The sequence below is a fragment of the Anguilla rostrata genome, chromosome 16 (genome assembly GCF_018555375.3).
Source record: "Anguilla rostrata isolate EN2019 chromosome 16, ASM1855537v3, whole genome shotgun sequence".
Classification (NCBI taxonomy): Eukaryota; Metazoa; Chordata; class Actinopteri; order Anguilliformes; family Anguillidae; genus Anguilla; species Anguilla rostrata.
In genome coordinates, this window is record NC_057948.1 from 7,440,085 (window position 1) to 7,466,159 (window position 26,075).

Sequence of the window (26,075 nt, forward strand, 5' to 3'; positions counted from 1 at the left end):
AAACAAGGTGGGGGTGTTATGGTTTGAGCATGTATGGCTGCCACGGGCACTGGCTCACTTGTCTTCACTGATGATGTAACTGCTGAAAGAAGCATCACAAGGAATTTTGAAGTCGACAGAAGCATCTGATCTGTTCAAGCAAATGCCTCAATTCAAACTGCCTTCAAACTCATTGGACGGCACTTCGTTGTACAGCAAGACAATGATCCCAAGCATACTGCTAAAGCAACAAAGGAGTTTCTCATAGCCAAAAACTGGAAGATTCTTGAATGGCTAAGTCACTCACCCAATCTGAATCCAACTGAACGTGCATTGTGTATGCTGAAGAGAAAGCTTAAGGCAACTAGCCCCCAAAACAAGTAGGAGCTGCAGATGGCTGCAGTGCAGGCCTGGCAGAGCATCACCAGAGAGGATACTCAGCACCTGGTGATACCCATGTCTATGGGTCACAGACTTCAAGCGGTCATTGCATGCAAAGGATATGCGAGACGGCTACTTAAATTTACATTGCTACTTCGATTTACATAACATTGATATACCCTAAAAATTATGGGGCTATGTATAAAAAGTGCTATCTTTGTGAAACCAAAGTGTATAAAAAAATACCCTTAAATAAAAGCTGAGAATGCACACTTTGACCATGTGTGAGTTGTGTTATTTTAAATCTGAAACAGTGAAACACAGCTAAATCAAGAAGAAAGATGTATATACCCCAAACATTATGGGCATCCTAAATATATGGTCTGTTAATCAAGGACTTTTGAGATATTTCAGAAAGCATCGGGTAAATCAATCTCGCGCGAAACCGAAGGAACGCATCTGATGTCATCGAGCGATGAGTGCGGGCGCGGTCCGCGGGCCGCTGTACCTCTGAGCGGAGGCCCGGGGGTGTTTGTCCCCGCGTCTCCTCAGCAGGGCCACCGTCGGCTGGGCTCCCTCCCCGAGGGCCGGGGGGTCCACCGGGGGGTCCGCGTGTCCCGAACGCTAGAAGCACAGGAGCCAGAACGCTTAAACGATCAGGAAGGAGATCGCCGCCGCACGTCCGGGGACGGGGCGGTAAACGGGGGTGAAGAGATCGGTCTGAAGCGCACAGATATTCAGTTTTTATGGCAAACAGACTGGAAACGGACTAATGTTTGGACACGCACAGATTCTTAACTGGAGAAGAAACATTCACCTGTTTGCGGTCTGTTTGCAGTAACAGCTGAATATCTATGAGCTATCCAGCGTGGTTGATTCCTTTATTTAACGTTAAAAAATCATCCAGACATTTACAAGCATAGCAAATTGTTCTGAATTCACGGGTGAGTCACGTGGCATAACATGACATTTCAGCAAACGTACATTTAGGAGCCATCATAAATATATTTCTGGCGCTTATGGGTTACAAAATGAAGGGAGTACTGAGGAACAGTCGATCTCTGGGGTATCTCTGAGGGGATTTCAGTGTAAAAAAAATTATAAAGGGTAATTGTAAAATGGCAGCTGTTCGGAATTACGCACGTCCTTCTCCTAGCGCTATAAATAAACGCATGGCATTTGCACCAACGGGCGATCCAGAAAGGGGAGGAAAAAACAAAAACAAAATGGGAAAACACAATTTGTTATTTTCTGGCCTATGATAATCTCCTTAGATGTGCTTGCACGGGATGGTTTTTGTTGATAACCCTGGGCCCCCCCTCCTGACCCCATTTCCCACGGCAGGCCCGCGCCGGCTCGCGAAAGGAATGAGGGCGACGCGGGGGCGGCGGTGTTCAAAGCGGCGCCCCGATCTCGCGGGGGTCCCGCCGTGTACGCCGGCGGGCGCGTCTTAAAGGGCAGGGTGATTGGCGGGAACCCCATTTCCCCCCCCTGCTTCCGCTCGCAGAGACGCTCGCCCCCGCTTCCCCGCGCAGCCGGCTCAAGCGCGTGTAAAATACCAAGCCGTAATTGGGTTAAGTTGCGGGCCTCCCTTGCGAATGGGTTCGGGAGAAGGCGCGAGTGGGCCCGCCCCTTCCCGCCCTGCCCCGTGCCGCGCCCACCTCCGCCTGGGCGTCTCTCTTCTGCCTCCCTGCCTCCCGCGCCCCCTGGCTGTCGTGGGTCGCCCCGCACGGAACATTCAGGAAGGTCAGGACAAACTCGGGGCGAGCCTGCAGGACAGACCAAAGACATCAATATACCGCAGAACAGACATCAACACACCGCAGAACAGACATCAACAAACCGCAGAACAGACATCAACACACCGCAGAACAGACATCAACACACCGCAGAACAGACATCAACACACCGCAGAACAGACATCAACACACCGCAGAACAGACATCAACACACCGCAGAACAGACGTCAACACAGCACAGAACTGACATCAACATACCGCAGAACAGACATCAACACACCTCAGAACAGACATCAACACACCACAGAACTGACATCAACACACCGCAGAACAGACATCAACACACCGCAGAACAGACATCAACACACCGCAGAACTGAGATCAAAACACCGCAGAACAGACATCAACACGCCGCAGAACAGACATCAACACGCCGCAGAACAGACATCAACACACCGCAGAACTGACATCACCACACTGCAGAACTGAGATCAAAACACCGCAGAACTGAGATCAAAACACCGCAGAACAGACATCAACACACCGCAGAACAGACATCAACACGCCGCAGAACTGACATCAACATACCGCAGAACAGACATCAACACGCCACAGAACAGACATCAACACACCGCAGAACAGACATCAACACACCGCAGAACAGACATCAACACACTGCAGAACAGACATCAACACACCGCAGAACTGACATCAACACACCGCAGAACAGACATCAACACACCGCAGAACAGACATCAACACACCGCAGAACAGACATCAACACACCGCAGAACAGACATCAACACACCGCAGAACTGACATCAACACACCGCAGAACTGACATCAACATACCACAGAACAGACATCAACACACCGCAGAACTGACATCAACACACCGCAGAACTGACATCAACATACCACAGAACAGACATCAACACGCCGCAGAACAGACACTGAGCCCATTCAGTTTCACAGACATTATCATCTCTTGTACCAGGGACAGATGCAATGAAATAGATCCTTATCCAGTTTTAGAACAGAAATGTTGAGTGCTTGCTACTGCTGTTGAAGTTGCGTGTTGATGTTTTCACAAATGCATCATTTTTAAAAGTCTGTAGTGAAGTCTTATACCTTTTAGTTGGGAAATTCAGAAGTACAGTTTTGTTGATACTCCGCGTTTGAAGTGCTATCAGTCAGAGAATTAGATTCCTTTAGATGTGCTTTCTCTCCATTAAAGAATATGGAGCAGCTATTTTCAAAGGCTGTTTAAACACCACACTTGTAAATCTAGGATAACGCAGGTCTCCAGGTCTCAACACAAACCCTTGGGAAGATGCAGCCATCTTTTCCGAAGCTCCACTCCTGGTCCGGGCAACCTCTGACCCTGTTAATGCAATGAAGAATATTGTTTTGTACCCTAAGGCTAGAAACCACCATTGAACATTTTGCAACAGATAAAGCTATTGTAATATATTGTAACATATATATTTTTCTTTTCATGCAGTTAGAACTATTTGAACTAACTAGAACTACTTTAAACCACTATTTGAAGTACAGCTAAAAATGTAAGACATCTGCCTGACAAATTGATAATGATTCAACTGAATATTACAAAGTGTATGGAACTCAAGGGCACCGATTCCCCCATCAAATCGATGATAGCAGAGACGATGGCTTTCAGACCTGACTAAAGCAGGTGACAGGAGTTTTCCCCAAGTCCGGGTTTTAACAGTGGGCTCTAAACTTCAAAACAGGGCTTTTCAGCACTGCGTAGCTGCATGCTATGGCCGGCTGAACGAGCTGCATGGAAGGTTTGTGTGCGTGACGGGGCGAGGGGGGGGGGGGGAGGGCGAGGGGAGGGTGTGGAATGCCGGCACCTCTTCTGCACGTTTAGCGGGAAGGCCTCTGCGGGCGCGCCGTCCCCGTCCGTCAGCGTGATTGGCTGCGAGGAGACGGCCAGGCAGAGCTGCGGCAAGACGCGGCTTAGGATCCACCCCGCCTGTAATGTGAGGGGGGGGGAGCGGAGGGAGGGGGGCGAGAAAGAGAGAGAGAGAAGGCCCCGATGAGTTAAAAGAAGCAGAAAACAAAACAAGATGTCACAAATGGCGGGGTCGTTATGCCCGAGTGAACCCGGCGGACGGTCGAAAGCGAAACGCTGGCCCCCCCGACTTCTCGCTCGTCGGGGTTTTCGGGTCCGCCGTCCGAGTCACTGAGCTCCCGCACGACAGAAAATGGGATTTCACAGTTCAGTGGCGAGCGGGGGCTGGGGGGGCTGGGGAAGACCTGCGCTGTCTCCGCTTGTCTGTGCATGTCGTCGTGAGCGGCGATTTCCTGAATATCCAGGCGGTTTCCACGGCGGAGTCGTCGTGAGGGTAACGAGGGACAGCGCAATGCGCTTCTATACGCGTCCAAATAGGAGCCCAAACCTTTAAGGGGTTAAACCTCACGCCCGTTTGCTCCCTCCCGAGGGCAAACGTTCACGCGGACGGCAGTGCAGCGCAGTGGGTAAGGAACTGGGCTTGTAACCGAAAGGTCGCAGGTTCGATTCCTGCCGTTGTACCCTTGAGCAAGGTACTTAACCTGCATTGCTTCAGTACATATCCAGCTGTATAAATGGATACGATGTAAAATGCTATGTAGAAGTTGTGTAAGTCTGGATAAGGGCGTCTGCTAAATGCCTGTAATGTAATGTAAATATCTCAGAGGCTCACCCGAAACCTGGATGAATAAAAGCGAGCACAGCCCGTAGTGTAAATGGGTGCCGCTCCTTGTTAAACTCATTTCACGTCGCTGGCTCGGGTCCGGAAGCGTGTCCGGCTGAACGGCCCCCTATTTACTCCAGCAGATACTATTAGTCACCGACGATCACGTCACGGAGACCACGCGCGCGACGGAGACGCGGGGCCCGGATCGGATCGGAAAGACGAGGGCCCGGAGGGAGGGATTCGCCGATCGCCTGCGGAGCCTCGTTTTCTCGAGCTCTTCCGCTTCGTTCGCGCGCGGATTAAGGCGGCGTAATCGGCGGGGGGCTGACACGCGACACGATGCGTCTGCCTCCGATCGCCCTCTCGTTCCCCCGGCCCTTTCCGATTTCACACTTCCGAACGCGAGATTGCTACCCTCAACCGTAAACACAAACCCGATTTGAGGCCTGTTCCGGGCGAGGGCTAAGGGAGCGCTAATGACCAATTACAAACTGTAAAGCGTAGTTCCTGTCACAAAAGGGAAACTCGGGCAAATCGAAGTTAAAACGAGGACGAGCCGAAAGAGGCGATGTCCACGTGACCGCACGGTACACGTGTTTACACCCATGAGCGCAAATCAAGGAGCGCTAAAGTCGAAACGTTTTCCGAATGGAACGAGGTTTCGCGTTTTTGCTACGCCTCGCTCAAACGCGTACCCTGGACTCTGAAACGATCGGGCTCTCTCCGAATCCCACAGCGATGTCATTTTTCCGTGCGAGGAGCAAAGAAGCGTCAATCAGGGCTCAAAAAACTGTGAAATGCCGATAAATTTGGGCGGGAAAGTGGAAAACGGCGATAGGCGCGAGCGAGAGATCGCCGGCTGCCGCTGTAAGGGCCGGGCCTGCGTTCGGCGGGAGAGCCTGAGAGCGCGGCGGCCACGTTTGTTTCGCCGAGCGGTTCCAGGACCGGCGAACTGGAACTCACCCACAAACAAACAACAGCACAAGCCCCCCCCCCCCCATCCAACCGTACCGACGAGCTTGGACGGAAATAAAAGTGTGAAATCTCACATATTTCCGACGGGCCTGACAGAACCCCTGCTCGGTCTAATCCAGAGCTTACACGCGAAACAGACTGTCAATAATGAGGAAGTGTCCAACGACCGTGAATTTGCGAACGATTTCGATTTCGCAGCGTTAGCGTTAGCACGTTTAGCATTCGGTCGACCTGAAATACCTTGGTGACGACCCACACGTGTGACAGCGGCCACTCCGTCCCCGGCCCTGTACCGCCCGCCAGTTTGGACCCGGCCGGTCCGGTCCGGTACACCACTTCGGCCGAAGGAACCAGAACCACCTGCGGATCAGCCTGAGGTAAAGGGTCAGAAATAAGAGCCGGGCTAGTTCTGAGACGGGAGCCACATAGCCACCTGCTTTCTGAGCACAAATTACAGACATAAACAGGGGTCAGTTTTATATCTGGTGCTGAAGTTGAGAGTCTAAAGTTGGTGCCTGGTTTGTCCTGACCTGTCCAACAGTAAGTGAGGCTGGAGGTGTGTGGCTAAGCTAACTAACAAGCTAACATTATTTTGCTCTGTAAAAACAATGGTGATATAAGAATGTTAGCATCTTATATAAAAATTTGGCATTTTGTTTGTGCAGCTGTTTTACTACTGAGTGTGCTGCATTAACACTGCTAGGCCAGTCCTGAGAACCGTGTATACCCATTGGATTTATACTGTACCTTCAAGAAAAATAAAACATGTTAGCATACTTCAAAGACTTTGGGGTATTTTGTCATTTGTATTCATAGCTTCCTGCTGGCATAAGCATTGTGCAGTCGGTTCGGGCCACAACCATCCCTGGGCCACACAATTCAAGTTTAAGCGGTGGGTGGACTTATACTGGAGCACTTTGGGGCCACAGCGACTTTGTTCTTTAGGGTCACCAAAACCCTACGGTCGGCTCTGTTTGTATTTTATGAGCTTTGAAAAATCTTTTGTTGATGCAGTGTGTACCATAATGCTTCAGGGAGCGGTATTTCTGTACTTCCTAAAACACTGAATAAATCCCGGTCTCCCTCCTGAAATTTGAATGGATCCTTTGCAGTCTCTCACTGTCCTCTCTCACTCATGCTGTGCTGAAATTCCTTCTCTTTCACTTCAACTTCGACTATGGTAATGTGAAATGGACTGCATTCTTATGCTTACCCAAAGCGCTTACATGATGCCTCTCATTCGCAGAGCATTAGGGGTTAGTCTAGTTATGATGACAGTCCAGAAATGAGGCGGTCTTGCAAAGTTTGTACTTGACGGATATTTTATGACGTGGATTCCCTTTGCTTACATCAGTTTGTCCCTTCGAGTATTTCATTTGTGGAAAAAAGTGACTCCAATAGAAACCTGTGTGGTTCGCTTCTGAATCAGTAGTGTGTAACTGAACAGTTGTGTCCTTGTTAAAAAAAAACAAAAAAACATTTATTTTTATAAATAATTTGGCGCCCAATGTGGGGCTGTGTAAGTCCAATTCTCCCCCTAATTTTGATTGTCCAGTTGTCATCCCGGCCGTGTTCATGGAGAACCCCCACTGCACAGGACATGCCCAGTCACATGTACAACCAGGAAGCTGCAGGGAAGTGACATAAGAAAAGGCTGCATCGATGCTCTTCCCCTTTCCCCAAGCACGATCGGCGCTTGGGTTTTCAGGCTGGTGTGACTGACAGTGATACGCTTGTGTTTGCAGAAAAAAAAAACCCTGATGTATTGATTAATGATACCAGAACCAGCATGGACAGGATGTAAGGCTCTTTCATTTATTAAAAATGCGAACAACACTAAGAAATGGAGAAAAGTATTTCTACAACAAATCAAACTCAAATTTGTCATTTTTTTGTTAAAGCTCACATTAGCAATCCCCTAAACTTTTAGCATCATATTTCAGCTAAAACAGCCAGCCAAATTTTATCCTGGCATTTGAAGTTGTTTGTGATTGATGTCACAAAATATGATTTCAAGCTACTACTATAAATGGCCCTATTTGGTTGACGTTCATTGGCTTGCAATGAAAAAGTTGAATTTCAGTTGGCTTGCAATGAAAAAGTTGAATTTCAGTTGGCTTGCAATGATACAGTTGAATTTCAGTTTCTTTCTCCAAGATCTGTTGTTTGTTGGTGTCTGCCTTGTCTTTTATTAGAGGCTTTGGTGAAAAGGGCAGACTCTTAATTATAAACATGCTACAGTGGGCTTTTATGCAACTACACCTACCCACAATTCTACTCAACGATGACACATTAATGCAGGTAGATCTTCTTAAGTATAGGCTAAGAAAGTAGCATAATGACAGAATATTACACCACCTTCAACTTAAACATTTAAAAATTATTTTTGACATAGATACAATCTGTCTACGAAGTGTGAAGAATGTTAAAATTATTTAAAACAAGACTCATTACATTGTTAAAAAAACAATTGTGCTAAATATCCAAACATGGATATTAATAAGCAGTCTTTCATATTGTAAAAATTATAAATAAATAATGAGGAAATTGTGACCAAATATAACTGCATTTAAGTTGATTTTTATATTGATTTATAGATTTATATATCTCAGTGGCATAACATACATGTTTTTGTAATTTTCTGCCATAAACATGCCTAAGTAATGCTCATTACGTCAGCAGCATGTCATTAACCAATTCCAGCATACACACTTGCTAATTAGGGCATAATGATATGATGTCACATTAAAAAAACAAACCAAAACAAAAAAAAAACAATAGGCCTAATAATAACCTCATAAAAATATGAAAAAAATGAATCAATATTATATATATATTAAACACACAGAGAGAGAAACTGAAAAAATAAATGAAGGAGAAAGAAGAAAATGAAAATAACTGTTGCCCTTATTTCCCTGTTAGTACCCCTTTAATCCATTGATCATCCATTGATCATCCATCCATTTAATTTAGCGTCGCACTCTGGCATAATTTATTTACTTAATTCATACGGGACGAGTCATATAATCCGCTCGTGTAGAGTGTGACATTAACTGAATGTCAATTCGGCGTCATCGCCTTGCTTGACGGAACAACAACAACACCCCCGACCGGGACTGCAACCCTGAGCGCACAGGTTACGATCGCAATTCCGAACCTGCGCCACGCGGCTCTGCATCGGAGCACACGGAGCGAGAAGTGGAAAGGTACGGAATATTTTAAAATGCTAAGAGGAAATAACGGTAAAAATAAGGGAATAGTCTGCGGATAATGATTGGCGCTTCTGAGCGCGGAGGTCAGCTGTGACACTGTTCAACCGCTCTTGAGAGAAGTAGGTCACTTCTATTGTTCCGCCCCGTCATTGTCAAGCAGCTCCTCTTCGCCCGAACTGTCAAATACATTTTTTTTCCACAGCTCGTGCAACTTTTGAAATGACAAAGCCGTTTCAAAAATAAATTCTTCTCAGCAGGTGTTTTGACTCGCAGTCATTTAAAATAATTTTAAACATGGGACGCAGAAGACATAAACCTGTACAAAATTCCTGTTCCACTCGTAGCTTCTTAGGGGAAAAAAGAGGATTCCAACTGGTTCATGGTTAAGCAAATCTAAATATAAACACTTCCTTCACCTCTGGAGATAAGACAGGTTTAATTACACGCTGAGCAAACGGTAGTTTAGCTGCCTGTCTGCGTGGGGCCATTCTCTTGAAGAGAGAACTCTCCGCTCTTGTTCGTGAACTTTTACGAAGATGACACCTTTGCTAAGGATATGCGCGCTGCGTCTAATTAATCTTGATTCTAGGCAGAGGCGTCTCGGCCGTGGAGAGAAACACAGTCATGTTGTTCGGGTTAACATGCTGTAATTACAGTCATCCCTTCATATACATTATCTATCTGTGCGTTCCTTTACCAACGCAAGTGCAGCCCCCCCCAGTAAGTTTTCAGACTTACTGTAAAAGTACAAACTTTTAAGCGCAATTTCGCACGACTTCGTTGAGTCTAGTTAACATCTCGCTTGTTCCTGTTTTCGGCCCAAGGCGCTGTTGCCTGGATTAAATCAATTTGCCCAAAGGTTCCGCTCAAATTTTGATTAAAATTATGCTTTTCTTCACTGAGCCGCTTCCGTGTGATCCGCGATCGTCAATGTGAACTGAACTGGTGAATAAAGGAGCTATTTGCGGCATTTAATCGCTAAGGATAAGTGATTATTGAATAGGATTGTGTTTTTCTGCCAGAAATCAAACTGGATGGATTGCTCAATGCTGTGGCAGGGGCCCAGAGACTAATAAACTTTTACCCTGTATCTGGGTATAAGCCTGAGCTATATTAGGGTTAACCTAGTCTGTTTAACTCAAAATGTCACTCGACCTAGGTTCCCACCCCTGGTGACGGTCCAGATTCTGGCTTTGTGCTCCCTGGGGAGTCGAGCGCGTTAAACATGGTTAGCCAGGTCTGTTGCTCACCACTGACTCACTGACACATACGGGCGGTGCCGTTACCTTCAGCTGGATGAAGTGGGCGTGCGGGTCCGCTCTGTCGGCCAGACGAGTGCTCCCGGGAGGGTCGGGGACGCAGTTCGGCGGGAATCCCTCCCACGCCTCCCATCTAGACGGGCGAGACAGCGGCGGGTCATACCTGTGCAGTGCAGCGATTGCCCCCGCCCCCGAGCGACCCACCCCCCCCCCCCCATCACCTTCGCTGCAGGACGCGTATAGCCTTACCACGCGGAAGCATGTCGCCGCGCTAAACGCTAACGTCCGTGAGTGAGGAGCCTCGCTGTGACCTCACACACAGGGCCGGGTCTCCCCCCCAGCCACCGTTCACGCCCGGCCTGCTAATGACTGCGCTTCCCGTTACGCGGTCGTGTTAATCGCCCCACAGGAGGGTGCCAGGGTGCGGTTCTCTTGGCAGTGCCCATGTTTTTGCCAAGTCACCTCCTGACACCTCCACGGGCTCAAGTAATCTGCGGAATGGAGGGGCTTTAACAGACACGGTCATAGGCAACACGGCCATTTTACTGTTTTACTGTTTTACTGTGGACATTTTCACTGGTAATGTTTTGTAATGTTTTAGTCTTCAGTTTAGTTGAGGAAGGTCACATGACTGGCTCGGATTTGGCACCGTGAACCGTTGATGTCGTCCCTTCCTCTCCTTCTTAAGTGTAATTTTGCAATGTTTAACGCAACTCCCCACCGTTCTAGCAAACGGTCGGTTTCCCTTGGTTGTCCCAGGATGTTGCAGAGCTACAAAATTAGATTTTTGCCTCTTACCAGCCTTCCCGACTAAGAAGTGGAGGAGGTAAGACAATGTGAGCTTTCTCTATTTGTGGGCGCCGAAATGACACGTATTTTTAGAGTGTCGGCTCGGCTTTCAGAAGGAGAAGCTGAGCCTGACACAGTTGAAATCGGTGCGTCTGACAGGCAAATTGAAAGGCTGACTTGAAGGCAAGGTGGAGAAGGCTGGCACGCTAATGGCTGTATCCTGCTTGAGAGCTGAACGGAGGGAGGCCAAAAAGTGACAAAACTGGAAGATCGGTGGCCTGTTTTACAGCGCTGCTCCGAGCAGAGGGACTGTTCCGTTTACACGCAGCGAACTGATGGATTGAAATCCCGAAACTATCCCAGTCATAAAATGGGCGTGGGACAGGGAGCGGAAGGTATAGGGACAGGGAGCGGAAGGCGTAGGGAGTCTCGACAGATTGGATCACCATTGAGATGGAAGCGAAGGCGCCAGGTGTCTGAAAATTTGATCAGCATTTAGTGAAATGTTTTTTTTTTTATCTTAAAAAAAACTGGCTCAACTCACCCATTGTAATCAGATACAATATAACTTATAATGTGGTATGACTGGGCTATTTCTTTGATATTTTTCTAAATACAGAATGACCTCATTGCGGTTTCCTGGAACATGATTACGGTGAGGAACATGGTGGCAGATGATTTAGCGTATTTGCAAGCACAGAAGTGTCCCCGTTCTCCTGCTGGTAGAGGGAAGGAGGGATGCCTGAAATTCAGGGAGGGACCATCTTTCTTTGGATGCGCAGACAACAGTTTTAAACGAAATTTAATTCAGCGGAAAACCTAAATTTAGTTTAAAACTGTTGACTGCGCGTCCAAAGAAAGTCTTAAAACCCAGTACGTGATAAAATGCTAAAGTTAACAGTCCACTCAAGGCTAGCCGATGTAGGTTTAGTATATCAATGTACATCTGTTAGCCTTGAGTGGACTGTTAACTTTAGCATATTGCTCTTATCATATGTGTTTACTGGGTTTTAAGACACACAAAGAGCTGCATTACTGGACCTGGCTGGAAAGTAGCTGGATTAAACGGCAGTCCTCTTAGCACATGTCTTGCCCGACCTCCTGTGGATGGCTTAAGCTCTAGCTGTTGAAGCAGCGTGTTGCCACTGTCCCGGCGAGACTGGGGATCAGAGCACCCGCGGTTTACAGGGGGGGACATACTTCCTGAATCCGGCTGGTAATTCCGCGTCCGGGTCCAGGGGGGCTCGGAAGATGTCCCTGTAATCCTCCTCCCCCGCCGCTACGGCCCTTTCAAAAGCCAGGGCCAGAACTGCCTGACGGGGGGGCCTGTGGGAGAGAGGGAAAGGGGGGACGGGGTGCTTTCATTACTGTGGAGGAGGGGCTGCTATTCACAGCACTCCAGACTGGTGGTTCTGAGCCCTTGCATGGATCCTGAATGCATTACGTGGGATGAAAAATAAAAATGATCATACAGAAATTAGAGAGATACTAATAATAATAATATGGCTCTGTAATCATCTTTATAAATATCACACAGTATAAAGACAAATGCAGTGACAACCAAAATTATTCACACCTTTGATATAGATGAACAAATAAACAATACTCGTTCTGAACTATATTTATAAATTCTCAAACACGTGGGACAATATTCTCATTTAATAGCAATTTGACGGAACAACTAAAATAGCGCATTGGTCCAATTATAAACTTAAACTTAAACAAAACAATAAGTGTCGCATTCACACCCATTTTCAGTACTTTGTGAGCCCTCCCTACACAAGTATAACATTATATAGATTCTACAATGTTTATGAAACATTTTGGGTGGGATCTTTGATCACTGATTCCTCCATACGGAATCAAACCACATATTTTTAATTGTGTTGAAGTCTGAAGACTGAGATGGCCTTATGTTTGGGATCATTGACTTGTTGAAAGAACTATTTGCATTTCCTGGCAGAGGGAACCAGGTCTTGTCTGTCCTTGCTGGAGTTCATGAGGTACAGGACTGAATGGTGCTGAATAACCCAGTAACATCAAAGATCGAAAACCTTATTTCACTGAAGGCATGATGTCCAAAGCAAGCCCATCACCAATGTATTTGGCAAAAAGCTGAAGTTTGGTTCCATCTAACTATAATACCCAATTCCAATCAAATATCCAATACCTTTCACAGACTCCAGACACTTGTCTTTGTTTGATTGCCCTCAATAGAGACGCCTCTGTAGTCCCTTCCAAAAATGCTACTCGCATGGAGACTGTCTGATAGTAGATTTGGAGACTTTGTTCCCCCAAGATGTAACCAAGATTTGTTGATCTCCAGCTGTGGCCCTTGCCTCCCAAACCATCTACCTACCTGTGCGTGGGGGCAAAATGCACTTTCTGTTCTCTATCAGAAGCAGACCACTCTGTTCCAAAAACCATTTTAAGTCTGATTAGAACAAGAGGGGTACCATAGACTGTACAAAAACTATGGACAAAGGGATTGTGACATCACCCATTAACGTTCCATGGGCTTGGTGCAGTTTTCGTGCCACCATGCTTGTACAAATTGGGGCCAGAGACTGTGCAGTAGGGAAAAGGAGCGGACCCTTATATAGTCATGAATTCCGGGCCAGTCCAGGTAGTCCACTAAGCGGGTGAGATACTGTGATGTACAGTGATGCAAACTGTCTCTGATTCTTCCACAAAATATTCCACAAGATTTTGTCCATAATAACACAATAACGTAACAAAACGACACACGGGACAGGAGACAATAGACAAAGGAAAAAGGCCTTTTGCAACTCTTGTGAGAAATGATTGACTTCGTATTTTTTTCTATATTGTCACCATGGGCTTACATTCAAATGGCTGGCTGAAAGACCAATACTGGAGCCAACCGCACTAGTGAGCAAGGTCTCTCAAACAAGACCAGGAAGTCAGCTTCAAAAACGAAGCCCTTTTGAGATGTACCCACCTGGACTTCCTGTTCGAATAATGACTGCTACAGAGCTGCTGAAGGGTGTTCGAGAGGTGGAGCGAGAGACACCCCCCCCCCCCCCAAACCCCCCCGCCCCCGCCGGAGTGGCCACTCAGAGTTTTACCGCTGCCCGTGCTCCGCCAGTCATCATCAACGGCGCAGTCATGCTAATTAATCGCTTTAAGAGACGCGGAAACCCTCCGTCCCGAATTAGCTTCGGTTCAGACGCTTTCATGCTCGAAGATCTCATCACTTCTTCACTCGCGACCTCTCAAAGCGCATCAAGAGATCCTGGCAGAGTTGTGGGAGATCACAGTGGATTTTCTGTGCCAGTGAACATTTTCCTCAAGGCTGGGCCCTGTGAGTCCTTCCCCTTCCCCTCCTCTGCTTGGCGATGTCAGACTGGAAGTGTGCTCCTCTGAACTGACTTCATTACAACTTCATTAGGAGTGGGTCACGAGGAACAAGTTCCTTTAGGAAAGTGACAAGGACTCTAATTACAGTAGGGCAGCAGGGAAGGGGGGTGGGGTGTGTGTGTGTGTGTGTGGGGCGGGGGAGTTGAGGATCATGTATGTGGTTTTAAATGTTTAGAGGCAAAACAGAAATGACATTAATTATGTATAATTCAGTTTCTGGAATTTTTCAGCAGCATTGCAGTCTATTCCCATCCAGTCATCCCTGGGAGAGTTCAGCAGGGCATTTCGGATGACGTGTAGGGAGCACACGCCTGTTCCACTGCAGTCTGGCTTCCCTCGTTAGCCGAATCCGTTTAGGGAGCCCTCCCCCGGCGAGGCGCGGTGGTTTTTGCGGCGGCTGTCGACGGGGCTTCTTTCTGCGGGTGTGGAGACCCCCCGTGCCTCTTGGGTCAAACGTGGACGCAGGAGTCGTGGGCCAAAACCAAAAGGGCTGAGAGGGCTGGCCTCTCTCCGGGCTCTCTCCTCTCAGAGACTGCATGCAAGGGCACCAGGGTGATTTTGGGCCACATGAAAAGATCGCACATTGGGCCCTACCACCATTGAAGTTATATGTGACCACTCCCCTCCTCTCCAACCCCCCCCCCCCCCTTCCCCCGAAAGAACTGTGACTACGATGTGTGCATGTGCCAGCAAATAAAAAGATTGAGCAAAAATCTAAGTGTCTTAATCAAGCTACGTTTCCACTGATTTTGACCTTACCCTGCATAAAATAATCAGATGAAGGAATTTACATGACAATTGTAATAATTGCATAATGCCTTAAACAGACTCTGATGCCACTTTATTAAAACATCATATTCAAGTCACTGCACTAGAAAGAAATTAAATTTAAATTAAAATAAAAACAAAAACAATAAAAAAAACCATCAATGTGCACAGTATCAAACCAAAAACAACATCAAAAAGGGGAAAAAATTAAACCTAGTCACAAATCAATATAACTCCTTCGACTGACCTCACCCTGACCTCCCCCCGTCATGGCTATGCGATCTCACAACCCTCCTCATCAACCACACAAACTGCACCTCCCAATATACCTGCACCTCCCAAAGTTCTCTCTCCCAAAGAGCATAGAGGGAGAGAGAAAGACAGAGTGAGGGAAAACTATAATTCTGTAAAAACACTCTTCACCTGTTGGAGTACGTGGGAACCGTGTGTGGCTCTGCTTAGTTTCTTAGCTGCTCTGTCCATAAAGAGTAAAGTGAAAGTAAGGCTGGCTAATATCGTGCCGTCATGTTTAATTCTCCAAGAGGAGTATTTAAGCAGATAATACAGCTAGCCTGCGGCTAGGCTCCTCAGCTGTAAGCGCTTCTTTTAACGCGTCATCCTCGTGGCGGGATCCGTCTTGACGTGACGCGACATTCCGAGAGCAATCGGAACCGACAAAGACAGGATGTTGCGGCCTCTGGTCGCGGCGCGAACTCCGTGTAAAAATCAAATTCGGGTTTCCGCAACACGTTTCAACACCGTGCGATACACAGGCATTTGTGCTTCCAACGGGATGCAACTCGCGATACCGAGAACGGGCTGATTCGGTTATATAATGGCATTATTAGGTGCCACAGTATTAAACGACACTATTAGAGGGGCAACATCTAAGCCTGGGGGAACTCAGTTCAATTGGCATCTAGATTATTTTAGAGCAATTCGGTTAATCTGAAGGCAGTGGCAGCTGCATATGATCTTAATGTGCTTACATTAGCGAAGAGATGATGCACATCCCCCATGTCTTTAACAGAGACACTGCCATTTAATATTATCTTTCAAAATGTCTTTTTATTAACTTCATATTTAGGAACAATTCCCTTTCAATTCAGCCCATCTGCCATAAAAACTGAAAAGTCATCATTGAACATTACACTGAAAAAAATGTCTCAGTGGATAAACCTAAAATTTCACTTCAGTTTGTTACACCTGTAACTTTCTCAACTGAATAATTTTCACATGCGAATGAACCTAAAAATTTTCAATTGAGAAAACGTAAAAATATCAGCATAACAAATTAAAGTCAAATTTCATGTTTATCCAAATAAGTTTTTTTTTTTTTCTACGCAATGTAACAAAATGAACTGGCTGAACTAAAACGGAACTGGCCCCTACCCTGTTTATAATCTCGCTGATGACCACGTGCAGCGGAACAAACCAGCGAGACCAAACGGGACAAGATCCCATTTGTTTATTCGCAACGGCTTCGAATAGCATCTGCTCGCAGCAAACGGCTAATTCATTTGAAAGTGAAAAAATTGCAGTTATTTTCCATTCTGTTTTTCACATGATCCATTTTATCATAAGGCCAGTTCTTTGATTCAGACCCGCAAATGTCAACTGTTCATTAAAGCTACATGTGGGAAGCCTCAGAAGAGAATTAATTCCAGTTGACGAGCGCGCCATCATTAATCCTGGCGGAGCACTAAACCTCCCAGGGGACGGGCTTCTGCTGCCCATAAACTATTTCTGCTCATCACCAAATTATACGCAATCAAGTCCAGAGAGCGGGCATGGAGCATACGCTGAACACCTGCACACACACACACACACACACACACAAGCACGCGCACGCACACACACTCCACAGCATCGCACCACACAGACATCACACACACCACGTGCACATCTGCAGCACACACAAGCAAGCGCACTAATACGCGCGCACGCATGCACACACACAGAAGCATACGCACTAATACACACGCGCGCACGCATGCACACACACACACAAGCACGCGCACTAATACACACTTACACACGCACACACACAAGTACGCACACACACACTCACATTCACACACGCACACATGCACGCATACATACACACATGCATCCCCACAGGCCTTCTCAAAGTCACTGTTTCGCAGCGATGAATAAGTACAAATCAGTGCGTGCATCAGTGGTAGGCAGTATATCGGGTAGGGCTTGTCAGTGGGTAGGGGCAGTTGTGTCAGTAGGGATGGGTAGCTGTGAAAGTGGGTAGGGGCTGTAGTGTCAGTGGGTAGGGGCAGCTGTGCCACTGGGTAGGGGGAGTTGTGTCAGTAGGGATGGGTAGCTGTGTCAGTGGATGGGGCAGTTGTGTCAGTAGGGATGGGTAGCTGTGTCAGTGGGTAGGGGCAGCTGTGTCAGTGGGTAGGAGCAGTAGTGTCAGTGGGTAGGGGCAGTTGTGTCAGTAGGGATGGGTAGCTGTATCAGTGGGTAGGGGCAGCTGTGTCAGTGGGTAGGAGCAGTAGTGTCAGTGGGTAGGGGCAGTTGTGTCAGTAGGGATGGGTAGCTGTGTCAGTGGGTAGGGACAGTTGTGTCAGTAGGGATGGGTAGCTGTGTCAGTCGGTAGGGGCAGTAGTGTCAGTGGGTAGAGGCAGCTGTGTCAGTGGGTAGAGGCAGTTATGTCAGTGGATAGGGGCAGCTGTGTCAGTGGATAGGGGCAGCTGTGTCAGTGGGTAGAGGCAGTTATGTCAGTGGATAGGGGCAGCTGTGTCAGTGGATAGGGGCAGCTGTGTCAGTGGATAGGGGCAGTTGTGTCAGTCGGGATGGGTAGCTGTGTCAGTGGGTAGGGGCAGCTGTGTCAGTGGGTAGGAGCAGTAGTGTCAGTCGGTAGGGGCGGTTGTGTCAGTGAGCTCCATCCAGTTTGCCGAACCTGTTTTTCAGTTACTCTCCATTTGCCTTCAGTGTCAGAGGGGGACGGGCGGGAGACGGGCGAGGGACAGAGCGGAGATGGTGGGTCTGGGTGGCGCTAACAATGGCAGGACTCCAGCCGCCAGGCCCCCCGTGGACCCCCATCTGCAGCCATTAAGGTGGCTATTCAGACATGAAGAGAAACGCGGCCCTGACAGACAGGCGTGAGGTAGGATGACAAGACATTAAGGTGGAAGGGGGGAGAGAGGGAGAGAGAGGGAAGGGGAGGGAGAGAGGGAGAGAGAGAGAGAGAGAGAGAGAGAGAGAGGGGAGACAGAGTTGGAGGCAGGAGTTCTGTACGTCTGTCCGATGAGCACTCCTCTGTTCTGAGGGCCCCCCTTGAAAGGGGGGGTTAGGGAGGTACGACGGCGGCCCGTATCAGACGCGGGGCGGGGGTCCTTACCGGTAGTCCTCCCCGTACGACACCCAGACGGCCTGCTCGTTTCGGAGGAGCGCGGGGCTGCTCACGGCCTCGCCCCGCTCGTCGAACAGGCGCGTGGGGACGGAGCGGGGCCCGCAGGGGCCCCCTGTCCCGCGCGCCTGCAGCCTCTGATGGATCACCTGCAGGAGCTGAGAGCGGGGGTACACGTTTAAGAGAGCGACCGTGGGAGGTGGACGGGGGGATGGGGGGGGCGCAGAGACACCCCGCCTTTCGTTTATTTATACATTCAGAGGGGAACGGGGCGGCGATGCAGAACAATCGAATCTCAAATGGATTTTTTCTTCGGGGGGGGGGAGGAAGCGCGAAGTGGCTGGGGCTGTTTATCTTGGCGCGCAGGGCCAAAATGAGCGCAGGCCTTTTAACCAGCAGGGGGCGCCAGAGGATTATCATTGGGGCTGTGACCTCCCGTCTGGGTGCTGAATTAATCAACTGGCTCTGAGAAATAGAATTCTGCTTCTGGCAGACAGGCAGACCCCAGCACCGATGCCCTCAATCTATTTACCCCTTACTGGCCAAAAACTGAAACAGGAACAAGGGTATTGCATATTTGGGTTTTAAAGGGGAATTTCATCTTAATCTGATGTTACTGGCATTGTATTGGTTCCTCGGCTGTTAAAAATCATATATGTTATACATCAGACATTACAGGTGTGAAAGTTACATATGCTTGTTGTTCCTTAGATAGAAAGTTCAATATCCTTCTGAGACCCAGCAGAAAAAATTATTATTATTTTTTGGTATAGTACAAGTGTTTTGGATAATATAAAATATTTTTGCAAAAATATTTTCCAAAAATATGATTTCTTAAATTTTTTTATTGAATGTTCTTTGTAGTGTAGGTTTCGGCATAGTGCACCATATGGTTATTGAGATTAAGACCAGACTCTAATGAATTGCCGGGTTTCAGGAGGATATACTAAACTTTCCACACAGTGTTAATTCAACACCCAATAGATAACATATGGGCCCACATCCCAGAGAGGGACCAAATTCTATCTGTTCAGAGTGAAATTAACACTGTTAGAGTCAAATTAACACTGGGCTTTTTACTGCACAGGGGCGGAAGCCACGTTCGGTCGCCGTTCCTACGACGAGCTCTCGACAGGACGTTGGCCTGGGGGGGGCCTGAGCTCCCCTGGCGTTTCGGACGCACCCTCTCCATGCTCAGCTCGGCGTCCTCCCTGCAGCCTTTGTCCACCTCCGCCATGTTGACGAACACCAGGGTCTCCCCCGAGGCGCGGCCGATCTCGTACACCTGCGGCGAGACGCGGCCGCGAGGCCCCCAATTACACACACGCGCCGGCCGGGGCGCCCAATTACACCCCGCCCAGCCAGGCCGTGTGCAATCAGCGCAGATTACGTGCTCATAATTAAACGTCCTTCTGGCACGCGCAGAAAAAGAAAACCTAAATTACCGCAGAGACGTCCGCCGGACGCGTTTTCCCGTGTTATGACGCTGAATGTAATCTGCGATACTGTGCCACCGATCGTGCTTAAAAGGAAGGGAAATGCGGAGTATCTACATGTAATGTTCCGGGATGTGCGGATAACCTGATATTCAGGTTATGTTCCAGGGGTGGCAATTTGTACTACTTTCTCAAAAGGGACATTGTAAGTGGATACACTGCCATATTTACAAATATATATAATGGGTTTGGACAGCCTTTCCTCTGATGTCTAATATACAGCACAGCAGTCTGGCCCGTCTATGATGTTCCCAACAGTATGGTCCTCAAGCAAGAAGAAGAGCAACAGTGGCAGCACAGACACAGAGTCCAACAGTGACAGTACAAACAGAGATTATCAGAAGAGCAACAGCGACAGCAAAGACACAGAGTCCAACACTGACAGCACAGACACAGAGGCTATCAGAAGAGCTCAACACTGACAGCACAGACACAGAGGCTATCAGAAGAGCTCAACACTGACAGCACAGACACAGAGTCCAACACTGACAGCACAGACACAGAGGCTATCAGAAGAGCTCAACACTGACAGCACAGACACAGAGTCCAACAGTACAGACAGAGGCTATCAGAAGAGCAACAGTGGCAGCACAGACACAGAGGCTATCAGAAGAGCTCAACACTGACAGCACAGACACAGAGTCCAACAGTACAGACAGAGGCTATCAGAAGAGCAACAGTGGCAGCACAGACACAGAGGCTATCAGAAGAGTCCAACAGTGACAGCACAGACACAGAGGCTATCAGAAGAGCCCAACAGTGACAGCACAGACACAGTGCACACTGTACTGTGCAGTGTGTCTGTTTTCAGGCTTGCACTCATGCTGATTAATCCGATTATCATGCTTTTAATGTTTGTGTCTGTCAGCGAGGCATTTTTGCTCTAAATTCAAAGTTACTGTTCAATTTAATTAACGTGACATTGAACACATTGAGATATTTATTTATGCTCTCTATATATATGTGTGTGTGTGTGTGTAAGGAGGTGTTTAACAAGCATAAAATGTCCATTAGAACATGTCATCAAAGTTCGCCTAATCCGACGCAGACCTGATGCAGCATGACTTTTCTGGTTACTATGGGAACCGTTATACTAAAACAAGCTTACTGAAACAATAAAACATCATTTTGAATGCATCCCTTGAATTTGAATTTGGCTTAGATTTTTCTGCATGCCCACTTCCTGGGTCCTGTGCGGCGTAGCAGTGTCCAGGCCCTTTGGCACACTGGTCAAAGAGACGTCCAAAGCCCAAGGTTAATTACACAGCAAGACATGAGGGGGGATTATTATTATTATTTTCTTTTTTGGCTCCTTGTAAATTCCCTTGTATCTCACTGGATTAACTTCACTACAAGTCCAGCTGTGTAGAATTGTGATTCTGACCAGCACTGATTAAAAAGACATTCAGAGCCAAGGAAGGTAAAATTACGTCTTTCACAGAGGCTATAACTATAGCATACTGCACTGAACACTAAGCATTCAAGCAAACAATTTTTTTTTAATTCTCAGTGTTCATTAAACTCTTATAGGGTTAATATGCATCCAGGAGAAATCAGATGTGCTTTATTAGAGTACAATGCACTGAAGTACTGAGGTAATTTAGCAGAAAATATGAAGTTGTGTAAGTTAAGTTATTAAGGGCATTTGAACAATACAGTATGACAGGAATGCAAGAAAAAATATAAAAAATAGAATAATTTGGATAATCCAGATACATTTTTTTTTACAAAAGACATGTCAATCAACCCAGACAACATCTAAAGTGACTAATAGCTGCTTGTTTATTTCAATTTTTAATTGCAGATGAATACATTTCAGCATTTGTGTGTGTGTGTGTGTGTGCGCGCACAGGTGTGTACAAGTGTGTGTGTGTGTGTGTATGTGGATGTGTGTGTGTTTAAAAATCTCCAAAAAAAAAAAGTTTAATTCATATCTATTTTTGCTTATATTCAGAAATAACGTGTACCATAACAGCATGGCCTTTCATTTCAATAAGAGGAGAAATTTCTCTTCTCAGTAGAAAAAAAATGCATAAAAGGCTAAAGAGTTTAGCTGCTGCTCAGTTAATTTGCTCAGTGAAAAGAAAAGTAACTGACAAGGGATCTGTTCCCAGGGCTTTTATGGAAACCCGCACCCCACCGCGGCTCTCTGACGTGGGACCCAGGTCGCAAACACACCCCCCCCCCCCAGCTTGATTTCCATAAACTCAGACCCATCCAGGCTCCTGAGGTTTCTGGGATGCATGGAGCCATGCGCAATTAATTTAGCTGCAGGCTAATGATTAAAGAGAGAGAGAGAGAGAGAGAGAGAGAAACAGAGGAAGAGAGAGAGAGAGAAAAACATGAAACGAGCGGCTTACTGAAAATAAACAGTGACAATCCACTCTGCGGCGCTCGATAATAATGAAGAGGAGGGGAGGGGGCGTTGGGGGGGAAGCCCTAGCATCTGCTGTCCATTTAGTCTGGGAGGGAGAGTGTCGCGGTAGGCTGCGGCGCAGATGTGACCGGGCCGAGCCCCGCCGCGCGAGCGTGAGGCGCTAATTGAGAGGTAAAGGAGGGCCGCGTCACGCGCGAGGGCGGTCTCCCCGGAGCGCGGCGGCGTCGGCGAGAACCCGCTGCCTGCGCGCGCTCGGCGCGTCCGCCGGGAGGTGCGAGCGTTCGGCCGTCACCGCGGGGAGGGCGGGCACCCCCCGCCCTGACCGTGACGTACCCCCCGCCCTGACCGTGACTTCCGTGACGGCTGTACAGTCTGGTGACACACGGTACACTTATAGCCACACCCAACTGCCAGTAAGCATCGCATTAAAAAATACCAGAGTGAACATCTACATGCCATAATGAAGCGTGATCTCACATGCCCCTGTTATGCAATGTTTAAGTAATTCAGCTGACACGGGTAAGCTTGTCATACTGCCTTTTTGGGGGCACAATGAGTGATCACAACGTGATAGGGCCTACAACAAGCAAACAAAATCATGAAACCTTTAAAATTCAATATGAAGCTTCAAAATGGCTCTATAAGCACTCGTATAGGAGTCTAAACATTATTGATATCCTCATCCTCAAAATGTCAAATTCAATGTCATGACTCATAAGTAACAAAACCTGAATTGGATTTCAATATCTGGGGAAATGTTGGATTGCTAGAATACTTGATTTTGGGTTTTCATGGCTTCTGGGGGACATTATATCCTCACTTCTCTAACTCTATATTATGATATTCCCTCAGATTAGGCAATGTCTATCACTGAGGTGTAGCCTAAGTGGACATTATTATGTCGTATTAAGTTAGTATTGGTAAAAAATCTATTTTATCTGTCTCTCTCCCTCTCTTTATGCAATACACAGTATTAGTGTATTGAAGTTATGCAAATGTATTCTTACAGTATTAACATATTGTATAAACATGTAGGCCTAGGTTTATCTGACACCCTTTAGCAAATCCATACAAACAACCCAGCACAACTGTAATGAATGTACAAAATTCACAAATAATATGTAAAACAAGTCAATAGAAATGCAAGATGAGATTAATAATTAAATAAGTAAGGAGAGAGAAAGGGGGGACCCCAGTGAAAATACGTTTCAGATTTACAAAGGGTGAAAGTAGGCTAATGGAAAACTACAACGGCAGAGTTACTTCCTGGGTACATTTCCCAGAATAACACCTCTTCGCATCTGTAGTCGAAGAACTATTTCACTGCGCGCGATTTATTTTTTCGAAACCATTTATTCGCTGGTCCGGTTACACTTCGAAGTTAATGTCAAGCTTTATTCGTGGTAAGTCAGTCTAATTTACCTACTTCGATAGCTTCTTTGTGATTTGACTGCTTTTAATGTCTGGCAACACGCCGATATGTTTAATTTTGAGTTGTGGAGCCTGCCGTTTGAACGATACTGCTACTAATTGCAGTTAACGTTAGGTTGTTAGCTAAGTAGACAAGTTTGCTGGGATACTGGAGCTACGGTTTAGCCTGCTGGAAATAAGTTCTTTTCATACTGAAAAACAATATTTTGCGAATGATTTTAAGATGTCTGTTTTTAGGATTTACGGTGATTGAAACGTGTAACATTAGTTTACAATGTGCTATTGAGCGTACCATGGTTAAGAGGTGAGTTGAACGCAAACCCATTTAGGCTTTTCACATTGTAGCTCAACGTATTAGCAAGAACTAGCTAGCTAGCTAGCTATCTGTGTACACACGTCCAGCCAAAAAGTTTAACTCATAACATTAGCTAGTACGAACTACTTGAACATGTATGACAGTATGGATTGTAAGCCAGTGTTGCATTGCTTGTTAGTTTGCTCATTAAGCCAGCTCTGCTGACATAAGTAAAATCTCAAGCTAGCTAAAGTTAGCTTGTTAGCGAAATGATTCAGCTAGTCCAGCAAAATTGTGAGCGTTTTGCTAGTTCCCTAGCTAACTAGCTGTTTTATTTTAGAGATTACCAGCTACATAGCTAACCTTTTCAAGCTTTGGTCGCATTGATAGAAGATGCTTAAAAAAAAAAAAAAAAAAAAAGCTTTTTAATTAGCTATCACCCAAACCACTTTACATGTTATAACTTATGGGAGCTCCTCAACCATTTTCGATGCATAATACGTGTGTTCTCATTTCTCTTGCATGACATCGAATTTGAATGTGGGGGAGTTTGAAATGTGATTTCTGTAACTGTTGCAGTAACTAAATTTTGTGTCAGGTGCTACAATGTAGCCTCTTCATAACTATTTTCATTGCAAATTTTGTATTCACCCCATATTCAGACGTCATTGGGAAAGATCATTATAGTTACAGATACATACATTTCTTAGCTTGTTTTTGACTGAACAAATGAAAAACCATTGGCAAAACTCATATTTCTTCAGTTTAGATTAGTTGTACTTCTTAATCTAAGGAATTGGAATTAGTAAACATAATTTATTTACTTTTGTGTTCACAACAAATTCTTACCCAGTATCTGTTTAAAAAAAAAAAAAAAAAAAATTTTTTGAAGTTGAGCAAGCTAGAAAAAGTCAATGCAAATAGTAATTTAAGATTAGGGTTGCAAAGGGTCGGAATATTTCTGGTAAATTTCCGGAAATTTTGGAAGGGAAGTTAAGCTCGGGAATTTTGGCAATTTTGCACAATTTCAATATAAAAATCTTAACTTTTAATAGTGAACTTATTTGGGGGGGAATACACATAAAAAAGCAATACTAGGTCTTATGGCATGTTTTGGTTGAAAGGATTCCCGTTTAATTGAATTGTAACCATGCACTGCATTCAGCAGCGCACTCTTCCATCACATGTACTGATAATTTGCCAGCATCCCTTTAAAGGTGCAGTGTGTAGAATTTAGTGGCATCTAGCGGAACGGACTTGGCAGAAATGGAATATAATATTCATAAGTATGTTTTAATTAGTGTATAATCCCATGAAAATAAGAATTGTTGTGTTTTCGTTACCTTAGAATGAGCCCTTTATATCTACATAGGGAGCAGGTCCTCTTCCACGGAGGCCGCCATGTTGCACCGCCATGTTTCTACAGTAGCCCAGAACGGACAAACGGCTTTAGAGGGGGCACATTTGCCTGGGTACCTTCCAAAATAGCTGTGCGTAATACCACACGTGTTGTTTACAGCGTTGTTGCCCTTTTTAGTACAGTTTGGCTTAATTGACAATCCATTTATTCAGTAGGTGAGAGTATAAGCTTTCTAACGATGTATAACGTCTAATTTTGCTTTTGGAATAGCATTTCATTAGTCAGCGTAATCGAAGGTTTGTTATCATCACATTCACTTACGCATTCACTCTGTGGTAGCAGTAAAATACGCTGCACCTAACGAAACGTTGTTAACGATTTTTCGTAATTTCTTTGAAAATACTATTATTATTATTGAGGACTTCTGGGCATAGCTAAGCCATATGTTTGCTGATAGAACTAGCTGACATCGTTTTCTGGTGTAAGACAGAAGCGGATAGAAATATATCATTGATTTACTGTGTCTGTCTGCCCCCCAATGGTGGAACAACCATCCCCCCG

The 26,075-nt window shown here is 46.3% G+C and overlaps 1 protein-coding gene and 1 long non-coding RNA gene across 3 annotated transcripts in view; one reads left to right on the forward strand and one right to left on the reverse strand.

Moving 5' to 3' along the window:
- Window positions 1-26,075, reverse strand: part of LOC135241520 (doublecortin domain-containing protein 1-like) — a 130,693-nt gene that overhangs the window by 45,122 nt on the left and 59,496 nt on the right. For both annotated transcript variants that reach the window (XM_064312000.1, XM_064312001.1), the window contains exons 11-19: window positions 19,739-19,840; window positions 18,547-18,713; window positions 12,240-12,365; window positions 10,278-10,383; window positions 6,020-6,151; window positions 3,977-4,098; window positions 3,423-3,483; window positions 2,022-2,129; window positions 869-984 (exon numbers count right to left, since the gene is read on the reverse strand). In XM_064312000.1, the coding sequence (XP_064168070.1) occupies window positions 869-984; window positions 2,022-2,129; window positions 3,423-3,483; window positions 3,977-4,098; window positions 6,020-6,151; window positions 10,278-10,383; window positions 12,240-12,365; window positions 18,547-18,713; window positions 19,739-19,840 (1,040 nt within the window). The remainder of the gene's footprint in view (window positions 1-868; window positions 985-2,021; window positions 2,130-3,422; window positions 3,484-3,976; window positions 4,099-6,019; window positions 6,152-10,277; window positions 10,384-12,239; window positions 12,366-18,546; window positions 18,714-19,738; window positions 19,841-26,075) is intronic.
- LOC135241525 (uncharacterized) overlaps window positions 23,600-26,075 on the forward strand; it is a 32,034-nt gene continuing 29,558 nt past the window's right edge. Inside the window, exon 1 of the long non-coding RNA XR_010326019.1 lies at window positions 23,600-23,831. This is a non-coding gene — a long non-coding RNA (uncharacterized LOC135241525). The remainder of the gene's footprint in view (window positions 23,832-26,075) is intronic.